Here is an 18,469-nt window from a genome sequence, read left to right as displayed (position 1 = left end):
AATGCATCCTACCTGTTATTACAACAGACATGCAGTATCTGTGCAGTAAATTAGTCAAACCCCAAAAGGATATGGTGGGAACATCTCTTCAAGTGTATAATTTGAATGTTCAAGGAGCTGTCTTCGTGACCAGCCTGAATGATTTGTTTCTTATTGAAGGGGATGTAAATAGGCTGGTCTCCTCGTCTCTAATTCGCCCGTGTTATCAACCCCGTGCCTGGATCATACACTTAATACTGTTCATTCATATTTTTCTGAAAAGGAAAAGGTGCGTCTTTTTATTAATTAAAAAAAAAAATATATATATATATAAATTAATTAATATATATATATATATACACACACATACATACACGTATGCACATATACATAATATGCTAGCCTATTTACATCCACACAAGCATACAGCTAGCTTTGATGCTTGTGTTATAAATATGGCATATGATCACAATGAAATAATGTGTTGATTTTTATGTAGTTTGCATTGTGGGTGGAGTCCATTAAGAGTAAAATATAATATCAATTTGGCAATTTCCTACTGCAGTATGGGAATATAAAATAATTAGTAACAGAATTGCAGTGATGAGAAATCAATCACTTTTCAAAAGTAATGTTAAAACACTCAAATCCGTGGTTAGGCTTTTTTTTTAAATTAACATTATTTTTACTTATTCTGGTTATTTTATTGTCCTGGTGCTTATGTTGCTTCCATCCAAATACATATTTTAGACCTATTACACTCATAAGTGGAAATCATTCAAAATAGCCCAAGGCCATTTGTACATAAGAAACACATCCATGACTGTTTGACATTTTTCTAATTTGTTTTCAGAGAAAAATAAAATCTGGAATTTTACTTCATTTTAGCAGTCTCTCAGCGATATTACAAGTCTATTTTTGTAGAAATGTTGGCTGTTTGTACTCTACTAAGTATTTAAAGAAACTCAATTGTATACTGCATGTTTTGATGAATTTCACCCAAAATATTATATGTTTAATCTTCTGGGTAATGTATTGCATTAACAAATTTGAGAAAATATTTTGCATGTTTAAACCTGGGGCAGATTTCTTTTCCAATTCCAAGTCACATTGCAGATCGGTCGAGCTCTATAGCGTGGTCACAATTTTTGCACCACGGTTCAGACGTCCATTCTGCTGTGTGACTGTCTAGACCACACATGGCTTACTACTATCAAAGAGTGCTGAGTTTTAGTACCCTTAACCTATATTGTCCAATGAGTGTTACAGAAAAATCTTTTAGTATACAGTGAAATTAGGATAATGTTTCATTACTTATACCATCGCTTACAGGCCTAACGTTATGCGAGAACACGGCCGTAGGAGAACCCAATCCCATGTTTAGGGAAACCATGAAAGAAGTCCATGTCTTCCCTGTAATGCCCCTTCATCACTACTTATTTCTAACCAGAATAAACCGCAAACACACAGAATATTGAATCTTTTAATAGCAAGGTGTGTGAATGCATTTCTTTGATGTTTTCCAATTCAGCACTAGCCACATACAGTCAAGTTCCTTTGTGGTATTTCAATGCATAAACACTGCATTTGGTACAGTAAATTCGTTGAGAAATGGTGCCTAGGAGGACTGGGGAGTACTAGAATTTAGCAGCCTTTGATAAATCTGGGTTTTTGAATCTGCCCCATGACCAGTGATTTTGAAAAGCCAAGGATATGCCTCCAGAGTTACGGGTGTGGTTTGTTTCTGTTTGTTTTCAATGCAGAGCATCCGGATTGCACACAGCGGATGAAGGAGCAATTGGGGCAGTGGGAAAATTAGAAATGTAACTGGGTAAATATAATTTTTCATAAGATTAAAGCTTGCTAAATTGATTGTTTGAACCTCTCTATTTTATATTTTATTATTATTATTATTTTCTACGGCTGTAATTATTTTTGCACGTATTTCTCCGTATACACTTGTCACTCTAGAGGTGTTTCCTTGAAGTTGGGAAAAGCAGTAGCTAGCCTCTCAAGCTACGCTAGCTTCCCTCGCTAATTCTCAAAATCTTAAGGGGCAATACTGTAATCAGAGCTCCTTCATATAACAGAACGGAAAGGAGACTACACGTAACAGAATCAGCAGGACCTGAAGATATATATAATTTTATAAGGAATGCTATCCAGCCTATTTGTGTCTGTGTTTAGTAATGAGCTATTTATTTATGTTCTACATAAAACAAATATAATATATCATTGATTTTGTACCCCATACATCACTTGTTTAGTAGATTCTGTTACACACACCTGACCATACACACTGCCCATACACACACCTACCCATACACGCTGCCTTTACACACACCTGCCCATTAACACGCATATACACATACACTGCCCTTACACACACCTCACCATACACACTGCCTTCAGACACACCTGCCCATTAACACACATATACACATACATTGCCTTTAGAAACACATATGCACCTACATAAACACACCAGCTTACAAATACTTATTGTAAAGACGGTCTGAGAGGTGGAATGGAACTGTGTGGAGTCTGGCTACATGTGTATGCTTGTCCTGCAAAGCTTGAAAGAAAATCACATGGGGAACCATGCTGCAGCTCTGAAGTGTTAACATAATATAAATGTGCTCAAAGTTCTGCTCTTACACACACCTGCCCATACACACACACACACAAGCTCAAAAACACACACATATACTGTACAGTATATAAAAACATAGACTCCCCTTACACCCCTTTCTCCCCATCTCTTATCTTTCTCATCTTCCATCCTCCATCCTATGGAAGCGTGAGGTCTGTCATTTTAGACCTCTGCTTTAGTGCTCCCTAATCACTATGCGCCGGCTATTTATGCAGAGGACGGAAGCCAAGGTCTGAAATTAGAGATTGTGATCTCCCCAACCATCCCTGCAGGCTGCAGCTGCTGATCGGGCGGCTGTGCGCCCCCTCGTAGCTGTGCCCGAGGTGAGTGCCTCTCTCGCCTCACCCTTCCTACAGCCCTGGACAAACCGTAGTAGAACAGTACGGTAAAAAATAGAAAGATACCCATTAACAGGTCTGTTGTCTTGCATAGGTTTGCCAGTATGGAGATGCTCACATTTTTATGGAGGTAAAATATTTTTCTTACATGTAACTGCAAATTTTGCAAACCAATCAAAGTTCAAGTTGGACAGGGAGAGCAAGATGTCCGGAGAGTTAAAGTACGTAGTGCCAGTTCTTGTGGCACAATGACATTTGACTTTTCAAAATGTATAGCCACACATAGTGTTGAAAAACGTAGCACATATCATGCTCAATTAGAATGCAGTAGAAGCACTACATATGTAAAACAACAGGAAAACCTATAGTAAACTGAACTATAGTAACTAAACTATAGGAATTTGGAGCAGGGATATACAGTGTCCGTATGGACACCATTTTATGTGACAAGGCTTTGGAAAGTAATTGGTACATATGGGAATTTAGTTGCGTTTGTCATAAAACATGAAATAGCATACCCCTGACTTTGAGCTTCAGAATTTTTAGCTAGTTCCTACTGAATTGATCTAGAACTCAGGTTCCTCTTGATAGAACATCTTCTTTAGACATGCATATGCAAACAGTGACTTCTAAGTTCAGTTGCAATTCTGGGTACAGTGCATTTGTAATGATGTCTATTACAAACAAGCAGAGACTTTTTTTCTCTAAATGGTAGCAATAACATGTAATTTGTTGTACTATAGACTAATCTAAAAGGTACAAATATATCGCTAATTTACAACACTGATGTTGGAAACCATACATTTGTACGCTTATCCAATAGTGCAACATAGAGAAGATGCAAAATAAAAATAAAATAAAAAATAAATGTTTACGTTTATTTATTCATTTTGGAAAAACATACAAAAATAGTGATCTTTTTGAGACTGATTAACCTCTATTTTGAAAGAGAGTTAATTAAGTAAGTAGATTTTGCTTAATTTATATTTTCAACACGTTCTTAAGAATGATAGGGTAATTGGAGGGAATAAGTGTAGAAACTGGTTCCAGTATGCTACTTTAATTTGTATTAAGAGATAGCTATTGGTTATCTGCCAATAAGGTGACTGATAAGGGAAGTGTTCCATTAATCAGAAGTTTGCACTTCATTAGGTTAAAGCAGAACAATAGGAGAGCTGCGCTCATAAGGCCTGTTAGCATTGCCCATCAGAAGGCTGGTGTGCAGAATAGATGCTCCGTGTGGTAATGGCATGTTCCCATGAAGTCATTACGTACTGCGGTTGTTTGATTTGTTTCTAAATTCAATGGACATAATTCTTAGGAAAACATACAGTTTGTTGGCGGTAATAGCTCTCTAACATAAAATGAAGCTTGGTAATTAGCTCTACTAGAACCATGCCTTCAATATTTTCACTGAATATAAATCTGTTTACTTTACTTTTTACTTAATAAACCCCTTTTACATTTTTTTTATTCTATATTTGTAGATAGGTAAATCTGCTGATCTACTCTTTTGTATTGGAAAAGTGACACATCTGCTTTTAGATGTCCTGCTTTAGTTAGTGGCCTGATATTAAGACTCGTTAAAGGTTAGGGCATTGCACAAACTGTTTACTGGACCACAAACCTCAAAGAAGGGATTCACAATCTTAATTTCTAAGTTTATTGCTAGATATCAGTGCATAGAATATTATCCCTAAATATAACACTCTTTGGACAATCACTTGTCTTCATTTATATCCCTGGCAGAGACTGAATTTTGGATTAGCGATCAGAGATATTAAAAAGTCAACCTCTTGTAATCACATGTATGGCTGTTTTGTAACTCTAGTTAAAAGTGTAGGCTCCTTTGATCACAGTTCACCATGCCTGCTGTCGGCACATAAATGCTCCATCGTATCAGTTTTCTGATCTTAAATAATGTGCCTGGTTGCAGATTATTGTTGACAGCTTCACACAATAATAACAGTAAATATGTCTAACAACTAAATTAATGTCTCCTTTCCTGGTGGCTTAATAGAAATCTTGTCCATGTAGGCAAAAGGAAATAAATTAAATAATTTGTCGCATTCAAACTTGTTTTTTATGGCCCATTATTTTTTTGCATATGTTGCATTGTGTTAGGTTATTAAATAGAAGTGCAGTAGATTAAGGAGTGACGAGAGAGCCAGGGATCAATTCTTTTTCAACTAAGGTGGCATAATGGAAATCGACTTCTATGAATGAACTCTTGTATCGAAGTTATGAGGAGCAGAGCTAATGTACTGCCGTGAGTTCATCTTTATTATTGTGTTACACCTGAATCAATTGGCAAAGATGTCCCCCCCACCTCTTCTTCCCTATAAGCAAGAGCAAGATGGGACTTAATTGAATAAAAGTCAATGTAATTATATTAGCAGAAGTAAGCACTACTGCTGACAGAGGGAAAGGGACACTGCTGTACAGATCTCGTCTGTGCAGTTCTGCACGCTGTTTGAGCTGACAGAAACAGAAGACGGCTACACCATCTAATTGGATTGTAGAGTTTTTTTAACTGCTGTGGGTGAGAACGGGATAAAAGAAAACATCCCCTTCCCAATGTGGCAATCACGGGCTTCTCTCTTTTCACAAGCCATCTTCGGGAAGCACTTGTGTCCAACTGGGGAGTCTTTTGTACAATTGTTGATTTATGCCATATTCTGTTCTATGATTCTTAGAGTTCATTTACTCACTGCAGAGCATGGCAAACAAAACTAAAATACTGTAAACTTTATTAATCCAACATTTTATAAAACTGCTTTATTTAAGTACAAGTCTGTCCCCTTTGACGCTTCTGCTTCATCCCTCCAGTACGATACTTTCTGATGTAGTGCTAGGGTTGGTGTATTTTACTTTCTGTTTCTTACATCATATCAGCAAGTCAGCTTACCTCCCATGATCGTAGTTTTTTTCGGTATATTGTTTCAACACTTTAGAGCACATTATATGCATACATACACACATATGGTGTCATTTTTTTATGAAAGCATGTGTTTAAAATGAAACTGTTTTGAGTTTTTTGTTTGCGTTCTATTTTAAGTGAATTGCATGTGCATATTGCATGAGTAGTGTTGCATGCCATTAGATGCTTGTTCTAAAGGAATGCTTGTATATGTAAGTATAACTGTTTGTATACCTAACATGCCACATAATGTTTGTTTAATCATCAGACAGTAAAGGATTTTATAGCAAGCAACTTGGAAACATTTTCCTAAACCTATGTTGTATAGTAAATAGAATCCACAGGACAATGCACGTTTCTGTTAGAGTAAAATGTCAATGTTTTTATGTTAATTTAGTATATATGCTCGAGAAAATATGTTAGTAACTTTGTATTTTTAGATGTGTGGCACATGTTCAAACAACGGTCCTAGTAGTCACTGTGTAATTTTGCAGTCTTAACCAGCTATGGTGGTCAAATATTGTTAGACATTATTTTCTGCACTCCCCTTCTTTGAAACAAATCCTGAAAAACGCCCTGATTAATTGTCCATATACTAAATGAGGCACAGTTCAGATACACACACAGAGCTGGTAGATGAGCCGTGATGATAACACGTTTAAATCATGTTTTGAGCAGTACAGAAACAAAGTAATTTTAGGCTTTGATGATAGCCATTTCCAAAAGACTCCAGAGCATGTTTGATGTACAATTGTAATGTATCTTAATTTTATATATTTTGGTTTTTTTTGTTTCTGTTTTTAGACATAGTGCCAATATTAACCTCCACCGCAAACTGCTGACCAAAGAACTGGACGAGATGGGGCTGGACTCCTCTCAGCCCAACCTCCGTGATGAGTTCTTGGCAAAGATCTATGGAGGTCAACATCCCATGGATCTTGATATTAGAGAAGATACCACCTCACCAGTTGGTACAGAGGATTCCCACATGAACGGCTATGGACGGAGCCTAGCAGAGGACTACATGGTCCTAGATTTGAGTACAACTTCAAGCGTGCAGTCCAGCAGCAGCATCCATTCTTCCAGGGAGTCTGATATGGGAAGTGATGAGGGCATCCTATTGGATGACATTGATGGGGCTAGCGACAGTGAGGAGTCCTCTCTTAAAACTGATGCTCCCGCTGCTGGTGTGGGACAAGTGACTGATGTAATGGAATCTTCCGTATACAATAATTTTGCAATGAGCAATGGTGGTATAATGTGCAACATTTGCCACAAAATGTACAGCAACAAAGGGACCTTGCGGGTCCACTACAAGACAGTTCACTTGCGAGAGATGCATAAGTGTAAAGTTCTTGGGTGCAACATGATGTTCTCTTCTGTACGCAGCCGAAATCGGCACAGTCAAAACCCTAACCTACATAAAAACATTCCTTTTACTTCTGTGGAATAGCTTCCAGATGGACTCTGCAAATTTCCATTTATCACAGATGATACACCTGAACTGCTCCATATTTATATATATATACATACATATATTAAAATGTATGTGTATGATATATATATCTATATAAATAAATATATATAAATCTAGATATATATTCTTTTTTTAACAAAAAGAAAAAATACAAACACTAGGTGCTTTTTTATTTTCACTTAGGGTGAACAGCCCTTAAAACGAATAACGAAAGAAAAAAAAAAAAAAGAAAAACACAAAAGAAACTTCAACAAACTTTCAGTGGTGTATCCCATTTTTATATGGAATGAATCCTTGGTTAATTCCAAAGATATTGTCTTAATATCCCAGTGACTGTTGCCTGCAAAAGAAAGAAACATAATGAAAACAAAACAAATTAAAAAAAAAAATGAAATAAAAAAAGCAAACAACAACACACCTTTCTTCTACTTGTATTTTGGGGGAAGAAGCGAAGCATGGCAGATTCACATGTAAATATTGAGCCCCCAACGTGGACTGTATATATCAGTTGGTATCAGTGATTGTGGACTATTTTTTGCTTGTTTCAGTTACATGCAGCTGTGTTCAGGAAGTTTGGTTGCTAGCTAGCTCTTTTCATTCATTTTAGCTTTAATGTACATTTTGCAGCACAGACCCTGAAACATGACTATGTTTTTAACTACCCGCTAGATTTAGAGATACCCTGGTGTTGCATGCTTACAGTGCTAACAATGGACTTACTTTTTTCCCCCTTTTTTTGTACTATTTACATAAAAGCAGTCATGCACTTTCCCCCTTCTCCCGAACACTGAGGATATGTAATGATATCCTTCATTTTTAACCCTTCTGTGCTGAATAAAGTATGCTTCCAGGCATTGCTGAAACCTGTTTAGGTACTGGAATGAGTAATTAATGCCATATCCTTAAATTGTTTTGGCAAGAGAAAAAGCTGGTCAGCGCAAGAGCATGATTGCCAAAATAAAAGTATTAAAGAGTTTTTCGAGATGTTAAAAAGAACTGCCGACTTTGCACATGTCACTAGATTTCATTAAAAATTCTGTAAAGCTGCAAGCCATATTATATGGGTCTACAAAAGATAAAGCTAAAATCAAACACTACAGAAAAACAATACAGATCTTTTTTTTCCTGGACTCCAATCAGTTGTCACGGAAAATCACAAACTGCATTCAGTGTATTTATTACACTTATTTTCACATGCCACAAAAATGCATATATGTGTGATGCTCGTTTGATCCTCTATCTATGGCTCAGAATAGTCTTAATTTTAAAATGATACCAACACTGGTATTAATCTTAATTTACCAACCCTTCCTTAAGGACACTTACAGGCTGCAGAAATCTTTTTAAGGTGCTCTTTCAGTTTTTCATGTACTTAAATGTTCTGTGCCACATCCGTCAGTGTGAGAGAGTTTAAAATTCAAGCTACATGTGCACATTAAATATGGTTAAGAGATCTTATGTTCTGACCTGTAATTATTCATAGACTATTCCTAAGATTCCAAGGGGAACACCAAGGACATCTTAACTAGTGTACATGTGCCAAAGAGGATTTCTTAACCACAAAAAATGAAGGTTGTTGCCTCTTTAAGTTTTCCAGAAGTTCTGAGCTATTCCCTTCAGAGTTAATGCATATGTGGCAAGCCATCTTGGCAGTGAAGAATTTTAATATTACATCCCAAATTTACAAGCCCTGACCTTATTGTATTAACTGGATCCAGGTGGCTCCCCTAACTTCCCCTGATAGAAAGCCCAGCCAATGTTGGTCCCTTGATGTTTATATTACCAGAAACAGGCTAAAGCAGTCATGGGATTGCTTCATTTGTATTTGGACTGGGAATGGAGGCACACAGATTAAGGACCGGTTTGTTAGATTAGAGTTTAGATGGTCAGCAGTTCCAGTGATTGCACATCACTGGTCAGCCCACACCCACAGGTCAAGAGTAAGAGCACTTACAAAGGAAGAGAAGCATGTGCTTGACCTCAGATGGAAAACATTCCTGTTGCAGTGGAAACATAAGAAGGAAATAAGAGCTAAATGTTTCTTGTTGTCCAGAGGGATCTTACAGAGAGCAACACTTAGAAAATTAGTCAAAAGCGCAAGGCACTTTTTTTTTTTCTTGAAACCTTTATGTGTTTTCATTGTTTACGCATTTCGCCTGATCTGGTAAGCCACACAGGCAGCTTACGTTACCGCAAACTGTCCCGGCAGAAGGATATTTACATAAGTTAAGTGTTCTGCCAAAATTGGAGAAGGATATCTGCGGCGCAGCCTGATTCTCTACTCTCCAATTAATACCTCTATCAAATGTACAAACTCTCAGAGATACGTATCGGAATATCTTCCTGTATCTAGAATACCGAATCTCAAAATACCATGTTTGTTAAATTACTTAATCCATTTGTATTCATACCTATGCCTGATTTTGGTTTATTTTTGTTATGTATGCAGCAAATGTCTCATGTTTGCCAAAGGAATTTATCATGTGTCCTTTCTCTTGTTCCTCTTATTGTCCTATTGTACGATGCTTGATATTGATTCCAAATATATGCATTGCTAGCAGACAAGACAGTATTTACATTTACACTGATGGCAGAAATTTTAACTTTGTTAGCAAAAGAACTTAAAAAAAAAAACCAAACAAACAAAACATTGCCCAAAAGGGAAAGACTGATTATATTTCTTCTTGGGTCCACAGTGATTAAATACGGAAAATACTTGTGAAACCAGTAATATACTTTTTTTTTTTTAATTTAAAGTTACACATGTCAAACACTAATGTTTACTGAGAAAAGCTGAGGAATTTTTTGATGACCATTTTTTTGGGAAAATGTCACTGAGTTTTACGTACTACTCTCGGTTTAAATTGATAAGTATTCAGCGTAGTTTTTTTATACCGTTCATGTATACTGTACGTGTTTGTTAAATTGCAACCAGGTTAAGTAAAGTGTATCCTTCTTATTGAGCTTGTATGTGTGTCAGTGATAACGTTCCCTTACACTGCCCGTGCTCCAACCTACGAGAGGCGATAGAGAATTAATTTCTTTTCAAGAGACTACAAGCTGTTTTCTCCAAGGCACACTTTTCACTGTATGATACAAACGTTTTAATAATAAAAGAAAACAAATGGTGACTCAAAATACATCAGTGTTTCACTTGCTGATACAGGTTCCTGTTATTGCTATATATTTGTTAGCCATTGAAACCTGACGAACTGAATGCACTTAAAGTGTGTATTTTCAAATGCACGCTTAGAAATCCGATGCTATTTCAAAGATTAAATACAGCAAAATGATGAAGATAAAGGGCATTTCTGGCATAGACTTACAATTTGTAGTATATTTTATAAGCACTGTTTGTAATACATACAATATGTTTCTTATTTTGTAACACTACTATTTTTAAAGTGATGTAGCAATCACTGATTTCTTGGAAAAGAATGACTAATATAACAATTATATATGTATGTATAAATTATAAAAGCAAAGGTTCACACCTCCAAAAGGTTGATAGGTCATCTATTAAGACAATAATGTCTCGTTTTGGAGTATTTCATCATTACTATCTCAGGATCAGTGGGGTATACCTGCTGATGGTTCTTAACAATTTCCCTGTTGACCTTGAAGAATACAGCTTCATTTGATCCCTGGATTCTTTTCCACACTGCCAGTGTCCTTGTGATTATTCCTAGCAGTTCTCAATTATTTTACAGTAATTGTTACCACAGGTTCTCATGGGAAACATTTCCTGAGAATCCAACATTTTTTCAATGAATAAGCATGTTCTCACCTTACCACTTACCAAAGTGCATTGGGACTACAGTGTCACAAAACGTAATGTTTATTAGTCAAATAATACATGTTCTGACACCTCACGCATCACTCTGAAATCATGTCCTGACACCTTGAGCATTGCATGGACTTCTGGAATATAGGTAGGTTTAAATGCAAGCAGACACTTTTTTGAGTTCAGGTCTGCATAAATACGCGTCTTCAAAGTCTTCAATCTTAGAATAGCATAAAATAAGTTATATGAAATGCACAGGACGTTATATGTGTATCTTCTCGTTGTTTAAATTGTGTAAATTTAACATCATCAGCAAAGGAGTGGTAGTGGAATCCAAACGATGAGATTAGTTGTCTGAGGGAGGAGGTATAGCTAGAGAAGAATAGAGGTGCCAGAACCATGGAGCCATGAGGTACACCAACAGAGCGTGGTAGGGAAGTGCCAGACATTGAGATGCTAAAAGTACAGACAGACAGGTAGGATTTAAAGCAGAGGAGAGCAAGAGAATTATCAAAAGTGCTTGAAGGTCCAAGAGGATAAGCAAGAAGTGATCTGTTGTATAAGCAGTGAATTGATTTTTGGTAATTTTGATGAGGACTGTCTTAGTATAGTGTTGTGTAGATAAACTGGATTGTGAAGGATTAAACATAGAGTTTAAAGAAAGAAAATTGGTTAAATGATAGTAGGTTAAATATTGTTGTAGTTCAGAGGCCAGAGGGAGAAGGGAGACAGACGCATAGTAAGATGGAGATGTGCCTGATGAAAAATAGAAATTGAATGCTACATAATATTTTATAGAAATATCTATATATGTTAATATGCTATATTTATACTCAAGCAAATGTGTATACAGTAGCCTTCACAAATATTGGCACCCTTCGTAAATATGATCAAAGAAGGTTTGCATTTAGAGTTTAACCTTTTGCTCCTTTCTTCAAACAATACAGTAAAATACTCTGCTCTCATGGATATCAAACAATTGCAAACACAACACAGGTTTATCCAAAAAATAAAAAATGTTAAATATATGCGTGCTACAATTATTGGCACCCTTTTAGTCAATATTTTGTGCTACCTTCTTCTATAATGCCTGATGAGATTGGTGAATTCACGGCAAGGGATCTGAGACCATTCCCCCATTCAGAATCTTTCCAGATCCTTCTAATTTTAAGGTTGACGCCAGTGGATTCTCCTCTTCAGTTCACCCCGCAGGTTTTCTATGGGATCAAGTCAGGGGCCTGGAGTGGCCATGGCAGGGAAAAAAGCTCTATTTTGGTTTCATCTGAGCATAGAACCTGATCCAAATTGACTGTTGAGTTGGTTTTAAGAGATTTTTTTTTGTAAAGCCTTTCCAAAGAACTTGTGGTGATGCAGATGACGTTGGATTGTACTTTTGGATAATTTCTGACCCAAGATGTAACTAACTTATGCAATTCTCCAGCTGCGATCCTTTAGGCAAACCATCATCTTCACAGTGCATTAAAACGATATAAACAGACGACCTCCTCTAGGTTGATTCATAACATTTCCAGTTGACTGAAACTGCTTCATTATTGCCCAGATGGTGGAAATGGGCATTTTCAATGCTTTTGCTATTTTCTTATAGCCACTTCCCATTTTGTAAAGCTCTCTCCCATTTTGTGAACCTTTTGTATCACATCACAACTATATTCCTTGGTCTTAACCACTGGAATGAATTTGGCTATGTGTTACCTTATATTTATGTCCCTGTGAAATAAGAAGTCACAGTTGAACAATTTCCTGTTCCTGGTCACCCAGGTCTACTACTTTTTTAAAAAAAATCACTTGGAATATACTTCAACTAGCTGGGGCAGGACCATCCTACCTTACCGGCATAGCCTCTTTGCAATGTATTGAAAGAGAATGCCAGGATATGAGAATGCTTTAATACATAGCATTGTGGTTGTGTCAGCGTTCCAATTAGGATCTTGTGCTGCATAAGCATGAACAATGCTGATTTTACAGCTTTAACCATGATCCCCGCTGTCCCACACAATACAGGACACTTGGAAAGTATGCAAAATCTTAGTAGCTATATTTATATCTTCACTGATAACAACATTAACTATATAGTTAGATAAATGGTTGTATTTCCATTATATATTTTAACTATGGGATCTAAAAAAAAAAATAGAACTCAGTTCCTATAAAACAGATGATTATAGCTTTTAGTATACTTCAAGTGTATATAAAGTTTTATATTTACAGAATAAAAGCCAGTAAAGTTGTCTGAACATTTGTTCAGCATGTCTGTCTCATTGAAAAACTAATTTTGAGAATTTATTAAAAGAGTTATACTTGGTACAAAGGGCATGACTGTAGAATTGTAACCCAGATTGTAAAATATTTAGTGTCAGTAATAAGTCAATTGATTTCCATGAGCAGCTAAGGGTAAAGGACAGCTGTGTTCAGCTGTGTTATCCTGTTTTTTAAGGAAAAATCAGCATTAAATGGCAGTGGTTGCTAGGGAAGATAAAGTAGTATATGGGCCTACATATTTAAAGGCCTACTATCTTGAATTAGTTTTGGTAACCTATACCATGTGGTAGACTCTAATGAGTAGACTCACTAGTAAATGTAGAATTTATAATTAAAATATATCTATAAATTATGTATGCTTAAAATGAATCTCTCATGTTACAGTGCCAAATTGTTTTCTTTTCAAAACATTTATCATTTATTTATGCATAGATAAACTGGAATGTGAAACAAACATCAACACTTTGTAGTTCAAAAAGTCACGTAACGTTTATGGAATCTTCAAACACCTACGGGAACCTGGTGTGTAAATCAAGTTATCCAGAGTCTAATACATTTAATTAGCATATATGGCTGTCATTGAAGTGACATGCCCAAAAATGTTTTTGACCCTTTCTTTCTCCCTCCCCCATATTTCTCTTTCTCTTCTCTCCCTCTTCTCCATGCCCCACCTCTCCCTTGCTTGCTCTGTCTCCCTCCTCTCCTTCCACTCTCTCCCTCTCTTTTCTCCTCTTCCCTCCCTATTTCCACTCTTTCTCCCTCCCTTCCTTGTCTCTCCCTCCCCTCCTTTTGGCTCCCACCCACCTCTTCTTACATTACTTAATTTCTATTTTCAGAGGTCACCTCAGGCTTCCATACTGGGAATTAGCACATTACCTGTGCCTACTTGATTATAAGGGCTGCCATTGGTTCCTCATCCTGGGGCCCTGTGTGCTGTGGCTGGGGAGAGACACACCGCGTACTATGCAGGGGAGGAAGATGTGGGGAAAACCAGAGGTCTGGCCTATAGATTGTGCCTGTCTGTATTTGCTGTTCAGCCATTAGTGGGTCTTTGTTGCCTAGAGGATATGTTGACAGACAATTTATTTTGACATTTTAAGGTATGTGAGTGTAGCAAAACAACATTATGAATGATTAATTTATTGAAGAAAAAGGGAACATGGGCAAGCACAAATTGAAATTGTGTTCTACAGCACTTTTTCGTGTTTTGTGCAGCTGGATTCAGACAGATTCCTTCTGTAATCCCTGAAAAAAGGGTATGACTGCCCTTTTAGTAGGTAAAATGGAAAACAAAGATGGAAACGTGTGTGTGTGTGTGAGGGCATTTTGTTGGTAGAAATTTTAACTAACAGGTAAAAGAGCATCATATCAATGTAGAAAAAGTGTGATCCCCACCAACTCGTATATAAAAGTGCAAAATATAATAATAGTACTTCCTGCAGTCTGCTGCTTCCCGAATTTCACTCTTCCTCAGAGTGCAATAGTGTAAATGTGTCCAAAATGGGAGCGCAATAACATAAAGGAAAAATCAAGATAGTGTGATATTGTCAGATGTGTGACTACATGTGTAAAATGTGTAAGTTCCACTCACACTTTGAATAGAGATATCAGGCCCATCTAAAAATCTAAAATAGTGAAACAGACCGCAATGGTGAAAGTGCCCCTGCAATAGGAAATGCACTTACAATTTGGGTTAAGCGCAAAGGCAATAACCTTGTAGAACAGTTCCAAATTGTCTTTTGGGCCCCACAGAGTCCACTGCTGGTCAGGTACAACGATAAGTATTAAAAGAATTATAAAAGATTAAAACGTTTGAATAAACTTATTCGATTGGCTTCCTCAGGAGAAAAGTCTGTGTATGTCCGTGGAGTGTTGCTGGCTTTTCATTCTTTATTTCCAGGGTTCTGACGTCATCGTGCACTGTGTCATCTAGCTTTATTCGTTTTTTATGTGTACAGGACACGGGTTTGAAATTTGCAGGAGACAGAGAGAGACTTATTTGATCTGCGTCATATAGTCCCGCCTTCACTTGTCATTCTCTTAATGTACCCCGATTGGGCAGCACACCATCACAGAACATCCATGGGCAGAAGGAGCAGATGAATGAATATTGGTTATGAATATGTATATATGTATATGTAAAGAGCATCATATACATACCAGCAAACTTGTGGGCTTCGGCTACCTCGAGCCTACCCTTGCGGGTCTGGCCACTGATGTCAGTGAGCGGTCCCGCTGATTGTCACAGGCCTTCCTGTTGACATTGGGGGCATTCCTTCTGTGGTCAGTGCGCGTTCCCACCAACATTAGTGGGCGTTCCCGCTAACATTGCGGGAAACATCCGCATTTAAATGGGAAATGGGCGAGTAGTTGGGCATGTCAGGACCCCGCGACTCAGGGCTAGCAAGGACATCCATCAGGTAATATGAGACGACTCTACCTCCCATGTTTTCCATCCTACTGTAATCTAGGTAACCAACCTTGGAGAATAAAATTCAGTGAAATATCCAAAAGATGTAATAATACGAAGCTCATCCCAGAAATACCAGACCATGTAGTCAGAAAATAATTAAGAAGATGGTGATGTGGAGTGCATTCTGCAAGTGAGAAGCATAAGTTAAGCCATAGCCAATTGTCTGGCAGTTTAAAGTATGTTTAAATGTATTTATCTTCCATTCCAAATCAAGACTGCACCTCCAAAAAAAAGAAGAGAACTAGTGGTAGGTGTATTGTTGCAACAGATGGGCAATTACTCTGTGAATAAATATAAAAATAGCAGGGGATGAGCTGTAAGGGCTCCAGTTCAATTTCATTTCACATCTTTCTAATAAGTTCATGTCACTTTATTACCTCCCTGTAATGTAAAAGCTGCCAGCAGGACTGTCACGCTAACAGCCGACAACACCCGCTTGTCGGCCTGATTACTGCTTAGGCCCTGATGGGATATGAACTAATAGTGTGCTTTCAGATTCTCTGCTTCAGCATCACACATAACATGATATTTGATTGCCTGTTTATCACTAGTATAAGAGTTGACATGTACATACGCGTTAGCGGCAGAGAGACTTATAATATGCATTATGTGCGCAGGGGGTGAAACAGGAGTGCGCTGCTTGATGCTGATATATGTCTCCATATGTAACTAGTGGCTATGCATCATTAAAACCATGTGCACTTTCTCTTCTTTCTTTGTGGTTTTTTCCTCTTGCCTTCTTTCTTTCTGCTAACTTTTTCTGCTGCTGTCCTGTCAACATTTTTGAGCAGCCCCTCCCCACCCCACACTAAATGGTGTTTAGTAGCCCTTCCCTTACCCCATTCACCACATTCTCTAGCAGCCCCAACCCACACACAACACTGTCCAGCAGGTCCTCCATCCCTACTGTAACTAACGTTAGTGATGCTGGAGTAGCGAAACGTGGTTCCCAAATGCAGGGTTAATATCCACATGGATGGGTATGACACCTTGTGTCAGGAACAAAACCGGGAAGGATAAGACTTTAGGGAAACGGAGCTCAATATGCAGGCAGAGGCACTTAGTAGACAAGGCCCAAGCGGAGACAGGATAAGCCACGGTACGGTACACGAGCGGACAGCGAGGAACAGAAGGGTCAGGCAGAATCACAATCAGGACAAGAACCGAGGTATGGTACACGAGCAGGCAACGAGGTACAAAAGGGTCAGGCAGAATCGTAGTCAAAGGAGAGCCAGGTAATATGCACAGAAAAATCACGAGCCGTTTAGTTGATAAGGGTCGGGCAGGAGCGTGGTCAGAGGAAAGCCAGGTAGGTACACGGTAAATCACTAGGAAGACGCACTCAGGATGTAGCAGGTAAGCACAATAACTGAGCACTGAGCAAAGCTCAGTGCTCGGTTTTAAACTTGCCGCTCGGGGGAAGCTCCGCCACAGAGTGGGAAGCTACAGCGGCGAGTTCCTGCGAACAGTGTTCGGGGAACAATAAAGTTAGAACGGGGCGTGCGCGCCTAGCAGAAGCCGGCCGGACGGAGGAGGAAGAAGAAGACACGCTGGATCCGATGCCCACGGGTAGCGGGCATCTAGGTAAGTTGCCGCATCGGGTCGCCGGACCCTGACACCTTGTGAGGTCAGGCACTGATGTTGGACAAGAAGGCCTGCCATGCATTCTTAGTTCCAGTTCATCCCAAAGGTGTTAGATGGGGTTGAGGTCAGGGCTCTGTGTTGCCAGTCAGGTTCTTCCCGCCAAACTCATCCAACCATGTCTTTACGGACCTTGCCTTGTGCACTGGGGCACAGTCATACGCATAGAAAATGGCCTTCCCCAAACTGTTTCCACAACGTTGTAAGCATAGCATTGTCCAGAATTTCCTGGTATGTCCCCTTCATATGTCCTTTTACACTTGGGGCATTTGTTATTTTTCTAAATGTCAATCCTGCCACACAAGAAGCACCAATAGCTAGAAAATGTTTAACGTACTCAACTGTTCCATATATTTCCTGGTGTTTTAATATGTATTTCTGCTCTTAGAAATACACCCCTATTAAAATATAATGATGATCACTTTAGTTAGTCTTGACATATGATAAAAATTGAACATTTCTAAAGAGCTGATAGCACATTTCTCATCTTCATACTGTAATACCGTCTAACCAGCTGCAAAATATGTATCTCAAGACATATCTTTATTAATTCTTGCCAATAAGCTTAAGCCATCCATAACAGTAACCATTTTTATAAATTACTGCAAGATGTCACATTACAGCTGCAGGCACCTTACAACGAAAGTTAATTTAGTTATAATTACAAGCGCTGCTCATTTACGAGTGACTGTCACTGACAGATGGTTGGTTTCTAATAACTATCAATTAGTGACCTGTACTTGGACTTTTTATACAAATTAATCTTGGGTTATATGTCACTCACTTGAATATCCGTTACTGTCATCTAGTGGAAGTTTGTGCTGATAAAAAAAGAAATAAATAAAAGTAGCAGATGATTAGATAACTGGATTAGATAAACTAAATTATACATTTATTTCTGTACAGTAATTATTATACGTTAGT

At 38.0% G+C, this 18,469-nt stretch overlaps 1 protein-coding gene across 1 annotated transcript in view; it reads left to right on the top strand.

The window, feature by feature from the left end:
• Positions 1 to 7,343, top strand: part of LOC149284279 (zinc finger protein basonuclin-2-like) — a 141,157-nt gene extending 133,814 nt beyond the window's left edge. The window contains exon 5 of the mRNA XM_089496946.1: positions 6,695 to 7,343. Within this exon, the coding sequence (XP_089353072.1) occupies positions 6,695 to 7,343 (649 nt within the window). The remainder of the gene's footprint in view (positions 1 to 6,694) is intronic.
• The last annotated feature ends 11,126 nt before the right edge of the window (positions 7,344 to 18,469 follow it).

Source organism: Sceloporus occidentalis, unplaced genomic scaffold (assembly GCF_023333645.1).
Source record: "Sceloporus occidentalis isolate IW3139 unplaced genomic scaffold, rSceOcc1.0.p SCAF_96, whole genome shotgun sequence".
Taxonomy (NCBI): domain Eukaryota; kingdom Metazoa; phylum Chordata; class Lepidosauria; order Squamata; family Phrynosomatidae; genus Sceloporus; species Sceloporus occidentalis.
Note: the sequence above shows the minus strand (reverse complement) of the source record. Positions and strands in the feature narration are given on the sequence as shown.